Raw genomic sequence first — 16,661 nt, 5'->3', positions numbered from 1 at the left:
AGTTATTTCATTTTAAAAAACTAAAGCACTGAAAGGTGAAACTGAAACTTGAGCTAAGTATAGCAAATATGGTCCAGTGTTAGTGATTAAAGATGCACACAGTTTTTTTTTTTTGTTTGAGTTTTGCTGTCATACATTACTTGCTTGTGCAGTCCATTTAGGTTTGATATGTTATCCATGGGTATTAGCTTGCATTCACTCATTGGGTCACCCAAGAACTGCCACAGTGGGGTTTTGGACTGTAAGTAAATGACATTTAATGCTTTTAGTGATGCCATTTGTTTGAAAGATAGCAACAATGGTTGATACTTACGGTTAATAGTATCATCTCTAACGTAAGCATAAGCCCAAGCCTTGATTGGAGACACCAAAGCATCCTCGAAGATGTAAATTGAACACAAGAAAGACATAATTTACAGATGTTTCAATGCCAGCATTTAAACTTAACTCTACAACCTTTATTATTGCACTTTATTTTTGCCAGTTCTATGTTCACCTTGAAGTATTAGCAAGTCTAAGTAGCTTCTAAGTTCTTTCACCTTATATTGTGTGTGTTTTTTATTTCTAGTATTATTTCAAGTAAGCTGTCTTTTTTTTTTTTTTTCTTCTTTTTTTTTTATATAGTTTGAATTGTCAATAAATAAATAACTAATCTAAAATTGCACTAAATTTTCCACACAAAACAATCTCCTCTTAAAATTTGTATCCCTGAATTATTAGTATTTATTTTTGCTCACATTTTTTGTTTATATTTTTTTAATTATGCTTTCTAGGAACTGTACATATTTGGATTGGTTAAAACACTTGTTATGTATTCATGCTGCAGCATTGTTATCAGTGAGTATTATGTTTTAGTGCTTTAATGTTCTCTGAAGGCCTAAATGAAACTACTTATTATTTATTTTAGAATATGAGAATAGTTGGTTATGATGCTATTTTTATTATTGTGCACTGCATTCGTTTGGATCTAATTGGCTGTCTTATATGATGTAAGGTTATCTACTTCTTTTTATTGGGAATTTAATTCAGATGGTTTTTATGTTATTTTATGCATGCAGTATAACATGTTTTTCCATTCAAAGTAAGATGAATAGGCTTGATTTAGTTTCGCTAGCAGCTAAGGCTTTGCATAGTTTGGAGGATGGGAGTGTTGGATTGAGGCTAAGAAAATAAATATTCAAGTGTAGGAATACTCTACTACAATTATGGCCCACAGAGCTTCTTGCTAGGAGCTGAACAAAATGCTAATTTTGCAGTACTTAAAATCCCTTAATGCATAATTTTAAGTCACACATGGTGTTCTCACAGTCAGCTTAAACTGTTTTTTTTTCTTATTGGTTAACATTACTATAGTATATTCTTGTTACTTCAGTATTTGATTATTTATAAGTGGTATTCCAAGGTTACTACCATTCCTTGATAAATGATATAGCACTGTGTTTTAGTATGGATAATTTGTATCAAAATACATATGTACATGTGTATGTACATATGTATTTTGATACATACATATGTATGTACGTACACTGAAAGGACAGAATTCACGGGATACTTGGTTCCTGGGCAACGCGATGCTGTCACCCTTCTCGCTAGTGGACGAAGCCACTGCTTTGCAGGTATGTAGGTACACTGCATTCACATGGACTGTAATTCGATGTCAGTATGGATAAATAATGCGCCATTAAAAACTACATCAATCAATCAATCAATCAGTATGGATAAACATCATGAGTTAACAGACTTTGAAAGAGGGGTGATAGTGAGTGCCTGATGCATTGGTCACTCTGTCACGGAGGTGGTACAGAAATTGCATTATCCCAGTTTGACAGTATCAAGAGTGTATCGGGAATACACCATTTCCAGAATAACATCTCATCATGGATAGCACTGTGGGCAGAGAAAGGTGGTGGATGAACATGGTCGTCGATGTCTGTCTCGCATTGTTTCAGCCAACTGGAGAGTGGTGGTAGCACAAATCACCGCCGACTCCAACGAGAGAGAGATGTCAGAAATGTCTCCACCAAGACCATTAGGCGATCATTAGCTGCAATAGGTTATGGGAGCCACCAAAGTCCCATTGTTAACACCACTACATAGGACTCAACACCTCAACTGGGCGGAAGAGCATCAACATTGGACCTTGAATGATTGGCAACGGGTCTCCTGGTTTAATGAGTCCCATTTCCAGTTGAGCGGACAGGAGGGTGCATATCTGGCAGAAACTGCACAAAGCTATGCATCCATCATGTCAACAAAGAACTGTTCAGGCAGGTGTACAGTCGGTAATGGTCTGGGATGTGTTCAACTTGTACACGTTGGGACCTCTGGTACGTCTAGATGCATCTCTGAACAGTCCAGGTTGTGTCCATTCTTGCAGACCATTTGCATCCCTTCGTGGTCATCATGTACCCAGAGAGCCGTGGTGACTAGAACATGGTTTGAAGAGAATTCCGCAGATTTTACCACTATCAATGGCCTCCCCGTTCACCTTACATGAACCTTGTGGAGTATCTTTGGAATGCTATGGAAAAGTCCTTTTGAGCTTTGGATCCTCCACCCAGGAATGCGGTGGAATTATGGACAGTAGTGCAGCAAGCATGGATGGGAATACCTGTGGAACGCTTTCATGAACTAGTGGACTCAATGCCTTGCTGTGTGACTGTCCTTATCCCGGTGAATGGTGGGCCTATCCATTACTAGGTAGGTACCCATAATTTTTGTCCGCTTAGTGTATGTATGTATGTATCAAAATGCATTTATTTGTATGGATAATTCGAAATAAATTCAAAGCCTGAATTGGGTTTCACAACGTAAGTAGCCTAATTTTAAAAGATTGCCGAAACCAACTATACATCATTATAACAAAATTAAATGGAATTATAACAAAAATTTGCTACTGTGAGTATATCGTATCATTATACACTTATATATTGCCTTTAAATTTTGCATTTCTGCCCACGTTCTTAGTTTTGTGTGGAATTATAAGGAATTCATACACCTCTAACCCATACTATGGGTGTACGTGTCGTCCATTTTGTTTGCACTACCAATACATGAATCGCTAATGATAAAGAATTCACGATTTCCTAACATAGTTGATGTACATCTTTAAGTTGCTATATTTATGCAGTCAATATGAGAGAGAGAATGACACCAAATGCACTTCGGCAAAAAAATAGTTTCATGTTGAAAAATTGACAAAGAAATTAACTATCCTTTGTAAGGAATTTATCACTGCGAAAATTTTCTCAATTTTTTTCACATGTAATAACAAAGGTTACAGTTTCATTTTTGCCACCATAAGTCATGTAGGGTGATGTATACAAGCTATACATTGAAATAAGTGCTATGCTATTTATTATGTATATACTTGCTGGAGGGAGGGAGAGTGGATGTGTCTACATATCCATATTTGAGATATTATTTTCATGGTTAATACTTGTACATGCAAAAAATAATGATATTTTTCTCTTTTGGCACTGACACTTATTCAGTAAATTTTGTAACTTTGTGCAACCTGCTCTTGTCAATTACAGCTATTTAAGATGGTTATAGAGTGCTGCCACGAGCTGGTGAAAACCCTTTTTTAACAATTGTGGAATTTTATCTTAGTTTTGTAGAATTAAATCTCATTTTGTGCATGCAAATAAGTCACTATTTATAGAAGAAACTAACTGTGGTAGCTCTTTCAGATTTTCTCTTGTTTTCAGTACTACTTTTCCAAGTTAAAAGATGAAAGACATGAAAAAATACAGTACTACTTTTCCAAGTTGAATTCAAGACAAATGATATAAAAATTTTTATCACATACCCCCATGTTTGAATTGGACAATTCTGAAGCCCTTCAAATTTTTTATAATGTATATAATTATTTTTGAAAATAAATTTATGTATATAAATTTTTTTGGTTATGCTTCATTTATTTTAGTATATAGTTCCTTTCAAACATCTTCCATGTTTAATCTCTTTCAAAAACAGCAACTTATTTACATACATTTTACCTGCTATACTCATACTAGATGTGTTCTGTCTACCATTTGCAACTCTTCTAAAGTAACATCCCCAAATGGGTAACTTGCTCATGTAAATGCTCTATGACTGCTTACGTAGCTGTAATTGGCAAGAGCAGTCCAATCAAAGTTTGCTGAATAAGCCATAATGCTAAAAGAGAGAAGTGTCATCCTTTTTGCGTGGACTAAATTATTTAAACGGCAAATAATATCCCAAGCTGTGGATATCCTCTGTAGCAGGTATGTTACACAGTTATACATAATAAATAACATTGTGCTTATTTTAATATACAGCTTGTTATACATCAAGTTGCATGTCTATTAATAGCTGCAAAACTGAAATGGCAGACTTTGTTAAATATGTACAGAGAAATTGATTTAATTTCTCCACGGTATAATTGTTACCTTTCTCATATTGACTAAATTAACACATTAGTCAACTATTCAGCAATGTCTGCAACAAGAAAACTAAGATTCTAGAACTTTAATTGAGAATTGAATTGTGAAAATTCCTTACAGTAGTAATATAGGTATCTGACTTTTAAAATTTCTCTTGATCAATTTATACTGACATGTTCTTATCTTGTACAGATACTTTGAACCCATTTAAATCAAAATAGATGTATTTTGGTCCTTGAAGTTCAAATTAACCAGGTTTTATAGATTTACTTACTCTAAAGAATGAAATATTATAAATATTATTTTCATATTATCATTAGTTATTTTTATAAGAAACAATTTGCATTCCTAATTGCAGTTTTTACACTGACAAAATTGCTGCAGTATACCAGAAGTAGACATTGCTTTGATTTAAAGGAAATTAAAAATACTGTTACACCATGTGATAGTTTTAAATGTTTATTGAAGTGAGTCGCATCAATTTACATGTAATACTTTGGCAACATTTCAAAGTTCAAATGAACTCCATCATCAAGCCTATAGGGGACCTTAAAGCATGAAAGAAATCAAATTAGCAATTGTAAGGTTATAGCAGGATTGCATTATGAAGTTACATTAATGAATTTTATTACAGTATTGGCATTCTGATGATTAAGTTAAGATAAGTTACTTTAAATTCTTTACAAAATTACAAAGAACATTTTACAAGAAATTGTCTTCCAGCAGCAAGGAATATTGAGAAGATTTAGAAACCACAAGGACCGTCACGTGTTATAGAAAGGAGTGCTTAATCATCAGAATGCCAATATTGTATGAAAATTCATTAGTGTAACTTCATAATGCAATCCTGTTGTAACCCTATAATTGCTAATTTGATTTCTTTCATGTTTTTACTTTTCCTGTAGGCCTGATGACAGAGTTCATTGAAACTTCGAAACGTCGCCAAAGTATTAAATGTAAATTGTTGTGATTCACCTCAGTAAACATTAAAAACTATCATATGGTGTAACAGCATTTTTAATTTCCTTTAAATCATAGTTAATGGCTAATGACTTGTCATCTCCCTTTCACACAATTGGACATTGCTTATTAATTTTTTTTCTTGTTCGCCACACTATATGCTTTATGAAAATGAAATATCACATTCATAAGCTTGGTAGATTATTATTTTTAAATCTGAAATAACCCTCAAGGCAATATTGCTTGAGAGTCATGTTTCAGATGATATGGCTTTTTAATAATTTATTTTTTGGACTGGTTAACACTATTATAGTCATTCTGAAATTGAAATGTCATGTTAATAACTGTAATTGTTATTTAAAAGTGATTTTTTTTTTGTAGAAAATTCATCTCTCAGGCATATAAAAAAAAAAACAATGCAAAAACAGTTTCTAATTTTTTAAATTGTACTATTTGTTCTCAGTGGGTACATGAGAATAGAAAACTTTCTGTAGTAATTGGCACCTGAGCATCACATGATATCATAAGTATAGCAAGAGATCATCTCTGACTGTTTTGCATAAATGGTAAACATTACTGATTTTTGGTCCACCATGACAGAATAGTCAAATCCTGACAGAGACTGACAGAATTCTTAACAAGTTCTTCAGTTGGGGCTGTAGTTAGCCAATCTCAGGTGAATAGATTAGTACCCCATGAGTTATTCTGGGATTTTCAGCCCTGCACAACATGCAAAAATGCATTGTATACTAGCTCAATATTGCCTAAGATGCTGTTGTTTTGTAAACCACTACCAACAACCAATCGATACTTTTTTTTTTAAGTTTCCTGCATGATCGCCTACTGAATGGGTTAATGAAATTTTCCAGATGCCCATTATTGAGTTGGTCTCTGAAAAATGCTAGGACTAAAAAGAAAGTGTTATTTTAATTATGATAATTTTATTATTTTTGACAGCAAGTAAAGAGGCTTGTTTGTAAAACAAATATAATAGTTTAAATTGAAAGTACTCCAAATCTAATCTAACTAGTACTGTTATTTCTCTATAAAATCTCTTCTTGTAAAATGTCTTCTGTATTTGAATTGTGCATGAAAAACTACCCAGCTAATATTAAATTATATTAAATACAGCAGAATTGGATATTAAAGCTATTGATAGAACATACTTTAAATTTCAGGAAATGAAAGGTACAGTAATCTGCATAACATTTTGGTATTAACTGGATCATAAGTTGAGAATGGGGAGGGAGAAAGAAATACAGCAGAAAATATTCCTATGCATATTTGCAATAATAATTGTGTGTGAGTGAGCGAGAGACTGTTTAATGATAATTCAAAAGAGTAAGAGAAGAAAATGCATACGTAAGACCTCCTCAAGATTTATACACTTTTCCTGCATTCAATTCCAATGTCATGGAGAGACATTCTTGAGCTTGCATTCAACTTAAAGACAAATCTGCAATTCTGTGGCTGAGTAGCTAATATCTTTTTAAATTGTATAGTATCGCCTGGAAAGATGAATTTGCTGCATATTTAAAAATTTGAGATGCCACAAGATTAAATGTTTTGAATCTTACTTTCTTCTCAACTGGTGGGCTATCTTTTTTTAATGAATATGTTTTAGTGCACCAAGAAGTGTATGGAAGTAAAACTTCTATTTGAAAGGCTTACTTCCATGCACTCCTCTGATAGTATAAATAAAGCTAGTTTTATGCTATATCAGTGGTTCTCAAACTTTTATCACCATTGGCATATACCACATTCTGGGAAGTGTGGACACAATTATAAAAGCACACAAAATTGAATACTTTTATAAATAAAATTCTCTGAAAGCAAATTAAACCAGTATGAATAATCAGCATCTGTTTATTACTTTAAGCATGTCATGTAAGTCATTCCATATTAATGGGATACATGGTACTCCATCTTGTCAGCTAGATATTTATGATTGAGCATGTGTGATGACATCCCAACTCTCCAGCAGTCATCCAGTTGGGTGTCCGTTAATATTGAATTCCTTTTCTTAGGATTTTAAACTTAAATAATTTAGAGTTATCTCTAGTTCAAGGTCATCAACTTTACTGTCAGATAATTTTGAAAAAGGACTCTCTAATGCTGCTAATTTCTTCAGAGCAAAATGAATTCAGATAAAAAGAAATTGCAAATTCAGTATTAGCAAATCGGAGAAAAACTCATTATTTTCAGGAATGTATATCATGGAAATAATTGTTGTGATGATATTATTTTTGCCAAAGTGATACTCTATGTGGGTAAAATGCTGAAGGTATTTTTCTTTTCTAGGTGATTAGGTCTAACTTGAATTTGAAAGAAATAAATTAACTTGTGATTTCAGCTACACTTTTTTCTGTTCCTTGGAGCTCCAGATTCAAGTAATTTGGTTTTTCAGCCAATTTGGCTAGAAATGGCAAGTCTAATATCAAATTGTAATCATGAAGTTCCCTAATACGTTAGATTTGTCAGATTTATAAATTGAGCAAGAATTTTTCCTTCACTTACTGTCTAATTTTTGCATTAAGGTTGGGATCTTTAAATTCAGCATTACATTCCTGTTGAAAAGCCTTAAAAAGCAGTGATCACTTTAAACCAATTCTGTGGGCCAGCACAAGGATGACATTCTTATTCAGATGGTCCTGTACCATATCCCTAACCACAGATCTTACTACATAAGTCAAGTTCACCAGTGTGTAGCTGACCATGACCTCTTTCACAACTCCTTTATTGATTGAATGCCTATAGCACTTTTTTTGTCTAAGGGGATCATCCCGGAGTGTAATGATGATGATCTCATTAACATTCTGAACAGGTTGATACACTCACATCCAGCTTCTTTCAGTATAACAGAATGTATACCTCCACCCTCTAGAGCCTTCCTGCCTTCAACTTCAATATTTTTTTTTTTTGATAGTCGTTCTCTTAATGACTGGTATAATGATCTCAGGGAAGAGTCTTATAGACTCCTCTTTACTCAGATCACTATATTGCTTATTTTGCAGCAATATGACTTTTTTTTTTTTATCACTGTTTCCCTCATAGTTCGAATGTACTTTAAACTATAAATAACATTTTGCAGTACTTATTCAACTCATCTCCCTCTTCTGCTGAGCTTTCTTATGATTCTTAAGTCAATTAAATAGTCTCTTTGATTGGTTGGTAACTATTTAAGTATTGGAATATAATTTCTTTTTAGTCTTATAAGTGAATCTGAATTTTTTATTAGTTTTTATTTTTTTATGGTTATTTAAAGCAGAAGTATATCAAAAAACTTACATGGTCTACACATCTAGGAATATATGCAAAATGTTCTATTCTGCATAGGATCCCAAGCCTTGAAAGTTTTTAAAAATATATTTACATCTGTCTTTATATATTTCTTAATTAGGATGTTAATATCCTAGCACGTGCTATAAGCCAGTTTGAAGCCGATGTGCAGCGGTGTTCTAAAATAAGCCAGTTACCAGATTATGAAGCTATATTTACATCAAAAGTAGGTGGTATTTTGAATTTCAAAAGCTTTATTTTATGCCACTTATGTATCAATTTTGAAAAGGCAACAATAATGATTAAGAAATATCAGAATTAGTTTTTTTTTTTTTTTTTTAAGGAAGTTTACATTTTCTTACCTGTCAAACTTCTCATGTTTTCCAGATTTCTGCTATTTGTCTTTTATTTTTGTCATGTTTTTGTTTTTCCTTTTAACTCTGAATTCCTAGTAATTTTGTTGCTGGCCTCAGGAACATGAGGAATGATATATGTGGGACTTTTTGAGCCACTGGTGGGAGTTCAGGAGAAGACTGTGGAAGTAGAGGAGACTTGTGCAGCCAAAGAGAAGCATTTGAGATTCATTTGAGGAATGATCCCTGTTCATTTGGAACAGGTATTTCTCAGTCATGCTAATGTGTAAATTTTTTTTTCTGCAAGGTCCTCATTACAAATAACTTGAACTCACTTGGCTCTCCTGGGATAATTGGAGTCAAATGGGAGTATGAGGTCTATTGTTAGTTTCCTGTAAATGTTGGTAGAATGATCATAATTAGACCTCAGAGGGAACTGGATGCAAAAAATAATTTTGATATCATATACTTGGATTTCAGGAAAGCTTTTGACACTGTTGCGCATGGAAGACTACTGTACAAATTGGAGCAGAATGGTATTAAGGGTAAATTGCTACAAATGATAAAAGGATGATTGAGTGAGAGAAGACATGGGGTGGTAATCAATGGGTGCTGCTCTTTGTGGACTAATGTTATTAGTGGAGTCCCATAGGGTTCGGTGTCAGGTCCACTGTTGTTTTGTATACAGTAAACCCCCGCTATTCGCGGTCGCTGATTTAATAAATAAGATCTTTATTGTACAGTTCACCGGTACACGCAGGTACCACAACCATACAATACCCTTCACAGCACCATGCCAGGGGTTAACAAACGGCAGAGATAATAAAGGAATTGTAGAGCTTAATTATAAGCAAATTATATTAAGAAAAAAGTACTCATAGCAGATAACATTGACTTGAAAGGAAAACTAATACAAAATAACAAAAATAACAAATTGTGATGACAAAAGATTTTCCTCAAGTCCAGTTTTCTGAGAGTCTCTTGCCCCACCATAACAATCTGAGATCAGTTGGTAGTTCTGGAGGCCACGTGCAGATCTAGGATGATCCGTCTATACTTTTTATCATCTATGATTTTAAATAAGTCAGCATCCAGGGATTGAACCAGATGTAGCTTCTGATAAGGGAGGAACCGATCTTTCAAATGTAGTCTCGAAGGAAGAGCAAGAAGCTTGGGAGTGGAGCGGAGACCTGGTTGGGGAATCTGCCAGCACACGGTGTCCCAAACGTTGGGTGCTGAGACTCTCCCGGTAATCATTTTTACGGTGAAGGTGAGTCTTCTCTCGTGCATTAATGCTGAAAACCTGGTTAAATTCAGTGCGTTGGCCATCGGTGTTGTGCACTGCTGTGGTGGGAGATGACACTTCCAGGTTGCCCACTTCAGGAGCCAGTATTCAGCGGCTTTTAATGGTTTAATTGTGGTGTCTGCAGCTGAGCCCCACAACTCTACTCCATACAGTACACTTCCAAAAATGATCATCCTGATATACATTTTTATCAGGTTTCTGTTGTGAATGTGTAGCAAGTGCTGCTTGGCAACCCACCGTTTCTTGTTGAATTTAGCACAGAGTTCTTCTATATGGTGATGGAATCGTAATTTTCTGTCGAAGATTACACCCAGATCTCTTTGCTTTTCAACGCAGGGGATTGGGACTCCGTCAATCGCAGGCACTGAATTATGGTTGGTATGGGTTTAAGTGAGAATACCATGATGGCAGATTTCTCAGGGTTCACTTGCAGGTCAAAATTCGTGAGGTACTGCTGTACTTCTGATAAGGTCTAATATAAAATGAAACCTAAAAAAATGTGAATTTTAAAGCGCCACGAACATTTTCCACCATAAAAAAACATGGGCGTGGCTAAAATTATCTTTCACGGTTAAAACAGCACTTAGTGGATGGGTGGGGGGAGATGACAAAATCGCGAGTGTGGATGTTTCTCGCTAATCTTGTTCAGTATGTGTTATGCGCTTGTCATGGAAAAACCTTCCATCATAAAATCAAACCGTCGTTTGATTTTAATTTATATGCTTATAAATTGAATGAATTTATCAATTTATAAATTGATATGCTTACAAAATTGATAAATCTACCGTTTTACAGTGTAAAACAGACTTTTTTTCGAGTGTGTTAACGGAAGAAAGTGACTTTATTGTGGACAAGTTCTTCCTAACCTGTACAAAAATATGGCTACGAATAACAACGGAAATGTGAAAAGATCAAAGAAGGTGATGACATTAGCGAATAAAATTGAGTTATTAGACAAAATTTCTAATGGTGAAAGTGTCTCCTCAGTGGCAAAACATTATAAAATCAATGAGTCAACGGTCAATGAATCAATCAAGAAATCGGAAGAAAAAATCTGCCGTAGTCTCCGTGAAAACGCACTAATTGCTTCAAAAATTTGCTCTATAACTCGTGATGTTAAATTATAAAAAAATGGAAAAGGCTTTAAATCTGTGGATAGAAGACCGAACTCAAAAATAAAATTCCATTAAGTTCACTCATCATGCACGAAAAGGCAAAACTCCTTTATCAACACTTTAGTGAAACTGGTGATAGCACTGGTGGGATAAGTTTTTTAGCTATTGAAAGATTGAAAGATTTGTTTGAAATTTCTAATAAATATTACATTTAATATTAAATTGTTTCTTATTTTCATTTTGATGCCATATGCTTGCATTTCACTATGTACTATCTATGTACATAGTCATATTATGAAGGTACATATAATACATACATAGACAAAATTTTAGACTAGTTTTTCTTATATATTTCATACTTTGGAACGGAACCCCTTTATTACTATGGGAGCCATAACTCAGCATTCGTGGCATTTCTCAGGAACGTAATCCCCACGAATAGCTGGGGTTTACTGTATTTATCAATGATATTGATGAAGGTATATCAGACTTAGTGTCGAAGTTTGCAAATGATACAAAGGTTGGCAGGATTATTAATGACAGTAATGGTAGTGTGTTACTGCAACACGATCTAGAAAATTTGGGCAGATGGGCTGACAAATGCAGGATCCTCATTACAAATAACTTGAACTCACCTTGGCTCTCCTGGGATAATTGGAGTCAAATGGGAGTATGAGGTCTATTGTTAGTTTCCTGTAAATGTTGGTAGAATGATCATAATTAGACCTCAAAGCAACTGGATGCAAAAAATAATTTTGATATCATATACTTGGATTTCAGGAAAGCTTTTGACACTGTTGTGCATGGAAGACTACTGTACAAATTGGAGCAGAATGGTATTAAGGGTAAATTGCTACAAATGATAAAAGGATGATCGAGTGAGAGAAGACATAGGGTGGTAATCAATGGGTGCTGCTCTTCGTGGACTAATGTTATTAGTGGAGTCCCATAGGGTTCAGTGTCGGGTCCACTGTTGTTTTGTGTATTTATCAATGATATTGATGAAGGTATATCAGGCTTAGTGTCGAAGTTTTCAAATGATACAAATGTTGACAGGGTTGTTAATGACAGTAATGGTAGTGTGCTACTGCAACAGGATCTAGATAATTTGGGCAGATGGGCTGACAAGTGGCAACTGAAGTTTAACCTTGACAAATGCAAAGTACTGCATATGGGTAGAAGTAACCCCAGAGAAATGTACCAACTGTGTGGTACTACACTTAAGGTGGTAGAAAATGAAAAAGGCCTGGGAGTAATTGTGCAGTCAGATATGAAGTTTTCTGAGCAATGCAGACAGGCTGCCAGGGCAGGTCATTGGTTTTGTCAATGATATATAGGAATTTTGCTAGCAGGGAAAAGGTGATTGTCCCTCTGTATAAGGCAATGGTCAGACCATGCCTTGAGTACTGCGTACAGGTCTGGAGGCCTCATTTTAGGAAGGATGTAGATTTGCTTGAGCGTGTACAGAGAAGGGCAACAAGATTGGTGAGGGGAATGAAGGGATCCTCTTACCAAGAGGTTTAAGTTCTGCAAATTGCAGTGGCTGGAGACTAGGCACCTGCGTGGTGATCTGATTGAGGTGTATAAGTCCTTGAATGGGTTGAGCACGCTTAATTCTGAAGGGATTCTTTCACTTGTTCAGATTACGAACCTAAGTGGGCATAAATTCAAATCAAGGAAAGACAGGTGTAGAATAGAAGTGCAGAAATTAGCCTTTAGCCAGCGGGTGGTTAATTGCTGGAACAAACTTCCATCTGTTGTTGTGGAAGTTGATAGATTAAATAAATTTAAGGAGGAACTGGACAAATATTTAGGGGAAATGGTTGTCTATTTTTTTTTTTTTTTTTTTTTTTGGCTGATGCTGCATAAGCTCATACACTTGCTTTCTTGCATCACATGCCACCACCACTACTACTATTGACATTGGGGCTTGGAGTAAAAGTATGCAGTTCTTCTAGCCACAGGTAAAATACAAAATTGTGTGATTGGCCAATCTTCAGATCATTACTGGGGGGTTGCAACGCTGCTCACACAAGTAGTGGGGGAAGGAGGAGCAGTGCGTAGCACGCGCTTCTTGATTAGACCGAGGTTCGAGCTCGTCACCACCAAATACGGAGGATGCGGAAAGGTCAGGGAATGACCACCGCATATTCCGGAGCAATATGGCCTTAGTTGCTAATGCTCCTAAAAAAAACCTAACAAACAACAACAACACAAGTAGTGCTCGGCAAGGGCAAATAGGATTAGTGGTTCTGGTGGCCAGCCCCCCCACACCATGCACTGAAATATGGCCTTCTAATCTCCTGCTCACTTTGCCTACATAGTAACTTCATAATCTGGCTATTTTATATGATAAATTCACTTTGCATAAACAGTGATTTATGTGTCTTCACTTGCATAATGATGCATTGCAGCTTGCTATCAGAGCACTGCACAGTTCTGATACCATAACTTCTTAAAACACTGGTACAAGTTGTCCAGAAACACCCAAATAGTGGTAAATTCCATCTGTAAATGAAAACTTACTGTCACAGAGAGGAGAACCCTGCTGTGAATGACTGTGCAATTCACAGCAGGATTCTCCTTTTGTGTTGTGCAATATCCTAGGCCTCTTAATTCAAACCTATCCTAAACATGAGGAGGTATCCATACCTCACAAGATCTGCCTACACCCAAGAAATCTTAATATCCATACAACTGATGGAGCTAGCATGGTCCATCCTACTTAAACAAGGCATATCACACAGATGTCCTGGAGCATGTAGAGACATATAGTTGGAGACTTGGTCTGTGCACATCGACTTTCTGAAGACAAGGCAAGACATGTCACCATAACATTCGAGAATGGAAGATCATCATTTACTCACAATTCTACAATAAATTTTATACAAGGAAAAAGAATTTAGATAACTGAGGAGTGATAGTTCTGGCTCTGGGAATGACCATGAAAACTTTTTTTTTTGGTAGTTGTTGGCGCATCGGCATCTGTGGCCATAATGCACCGCCCAAGGTTTTTGCAGTACTTTGCTTTGATCCAAGCCCGAGGCGGGATTCAAACCTGCGACCTTTGGGTTGCCAGGCAGGTACTTTACCCACCTGGCTAGCCCGGTCGGCTGAAAACATTGTCAGTTTGACTGGAACCAGCAGATTCAGAAATATTTATTGTTTCCTGTTGCTCCAGGTGACATTGGTTAAGACAGAACTGAATACCAACAGATTTAGAATGATGCTCTAAACCTGTTAGAGAAGTGCTTCTCAACCTTTTATCATTCATGCACCACTTCAAGCATTCTTTACTTACCACAGACCATCGGGTTGGGTTTCTTTACATCTATGAAAAAACTAGTATTGGGTTGACTTTTCAAAAATCCTGTTTTTAGCCACTTATCCATGTTGTTCAGTATATTATATTGAATATAGGGCTGATATTAAATTACTAAAATAAATAATTCCAATCTCAAACAAAATATCACTTATTAAATAAATATAATTAAAAATATTCTAAAAAAACTCGCCCAACATATACAATCAAATAATCAACTACAAATTTTAGCAGTTATTCACGCACACTAGTTTTGTGAGAATATAAAAAATACTTTATAAATACACAAAAACAAATACAATACATATTACATACTCAGAAGCTGGTGATCAACTGTGACAGATGAAAGCTTGTGGTCTCACCAGCAGTGCACTGGCGACACACAATGTCTTACATTGTAAGTCTTACATTCCAATCAGGAGATATCCCTTTCATTGTAAGGGATATCTCTTGATTTGCGACAACAAAGAAAACAGTTGATTGCCAATTTTAATTTTATTTGTGATTATATTTTATACTTGCAATAAAATTTACCTTCCCACGGACCGCTTACAACCAACTCATGGACCACTGGTGGTCCGCAAGCCACAAGTTGAGAAACACTGTTAGAGGACTGCTAAGTGATGCACTTACAGATTTGACACTTAGGTGTTAGAGCACATCTAAGTAGTGCTCTGAATTGGATTCTATATCAATAGATTTAGAGTACTATTCTAAATCTGTAATGTGAACATGACCCAGTCACCCAGTGACCTAAAGGTGTTTAGTAAACCCGATGACCTGTGGAACCGGAATGGACATAAATAGAAATACCACAATGAATAAAGCTATGACCTTGTCTTTGGCAATATTAAAGTGTCTAATGATCTGAATGAAACACACTACCCTCAACAGTGTAATAAATCCTACCAAACAAGGGGCATTTAACATCATGAAAATAAACTTAGAGTTCATATGTTGGGGTGCTACAATAGACAACACTAGGCTATAAAGGAATACCAAGCTTATGAAATTTAAGTACTCCATTAAACTGAGGAAGTTGACACCCCAATGCATTGAAGTCTTCACTGAAATGTTTTACTAATCTTATTCTGCACAAACCAAGAATTACACAAGTTCACATTAACTTAAATTCTGGACTTTTTAACACTTTCATAAGAGAATGTTGTTGTTGTGGAGGCTTAATGGCACATAAGTTGTTATGGCTATAATGTGCTTATTCACTTATTATATTAAGAGATGAAGAGAATGTTGTACAGGCTTGTATACTTGATGATTTTGAAGGGGAATTAAAATATTTTGTATAGGATTGGGTTTTTCTAAAATAAAAGTATGGCCTCCTTTGTTCACATGAAGCAACTATATCATGCTTCACAAAAAAACAAGGACAAAAAAAGGCATCATATGCCTCTACTAATGATAATGCTAAAACCAAATGATAGAGGAAAGACTCAAAAACCTGACCTGAAACACAAAAAAAATGGATGTAGCAGCATCTGAAGATATTCTTGGAACTCATTGTAGAAGAAGACATGAACACTGGATAACATCTGTATTTCCCCAAAAATGATATATCTTGGACTGGGAAGTTCAACCCCTTGGAAGCAGACAGATCCAGAAAATTTAAATAATGGCCTTCAAATTCTTACTGTTTCAGTGGCATTATCATGAATTCCATTGAAATGGTTATGAAATCAAAGCTTTCCTCATAAGTATAAGTCAAACATGCTTCTTATTGCAGGATACACCTTTTAAAAAAAGGCGCCTCTGTAGCCAGGTGGGCAGGAACAGTAGTGCGTAGCACACACACTTCTTGATTAGACCGGGGTTCGAGCCCATGAGCTACCAAATACAGAGGATGCGGAAAGGTCAGGGAATAACCACCACATATACACGGAGCAACATGGCCTTAGTTGC

At 35.5% G+C, this 16,661-nt stretch overlaps 1 protein-coding gene across 1 annotated transcript in view; it reads left to right on the top strand.

Moving 5' to 3' along the window:
• LOC150077016 (WD repeat-containing protein 43) overlaps nucleotides 1–16,661 on the top strand; it is a 107,368-nt gene that overhangs the window by 77,558 nt on the left and 13,149 nt on the right. The window contains exons 13-14 of the mRNA XM_090386882.1: nucleotides 774–837; nucleotides 8,770–8,874. Coding sequence (XP_090243008.1) covers nucleotides 774–837; nucleotides 8,770–8,874 — 169 coding nt within the window. The remainder of the gene's footprint in view (nucleotides 1–773; nucleotides 838–8,769; nucleotides 8,875–16,661) is intronic.

The sequence above is a fragment of the Mastigoproctus giganteus genome, chromosome 12 (assembly GCF_048544385.1).
Source record: "Mastigoproctus giganteus isolate SK-2022 chromosome 12, ASM4854438v1, whole genome shotgun sequence".
Taxonomy (NCBI): Eukaryota; Metazoa; Arthropoda; class Arachnida; order Uropygi; family Thelyphonidae; genus Mastigoproctus; species Mastigoproctus giganteus.
This window is presented reverse-complemented; position numbering and strand designations above follow the sequence as displayed.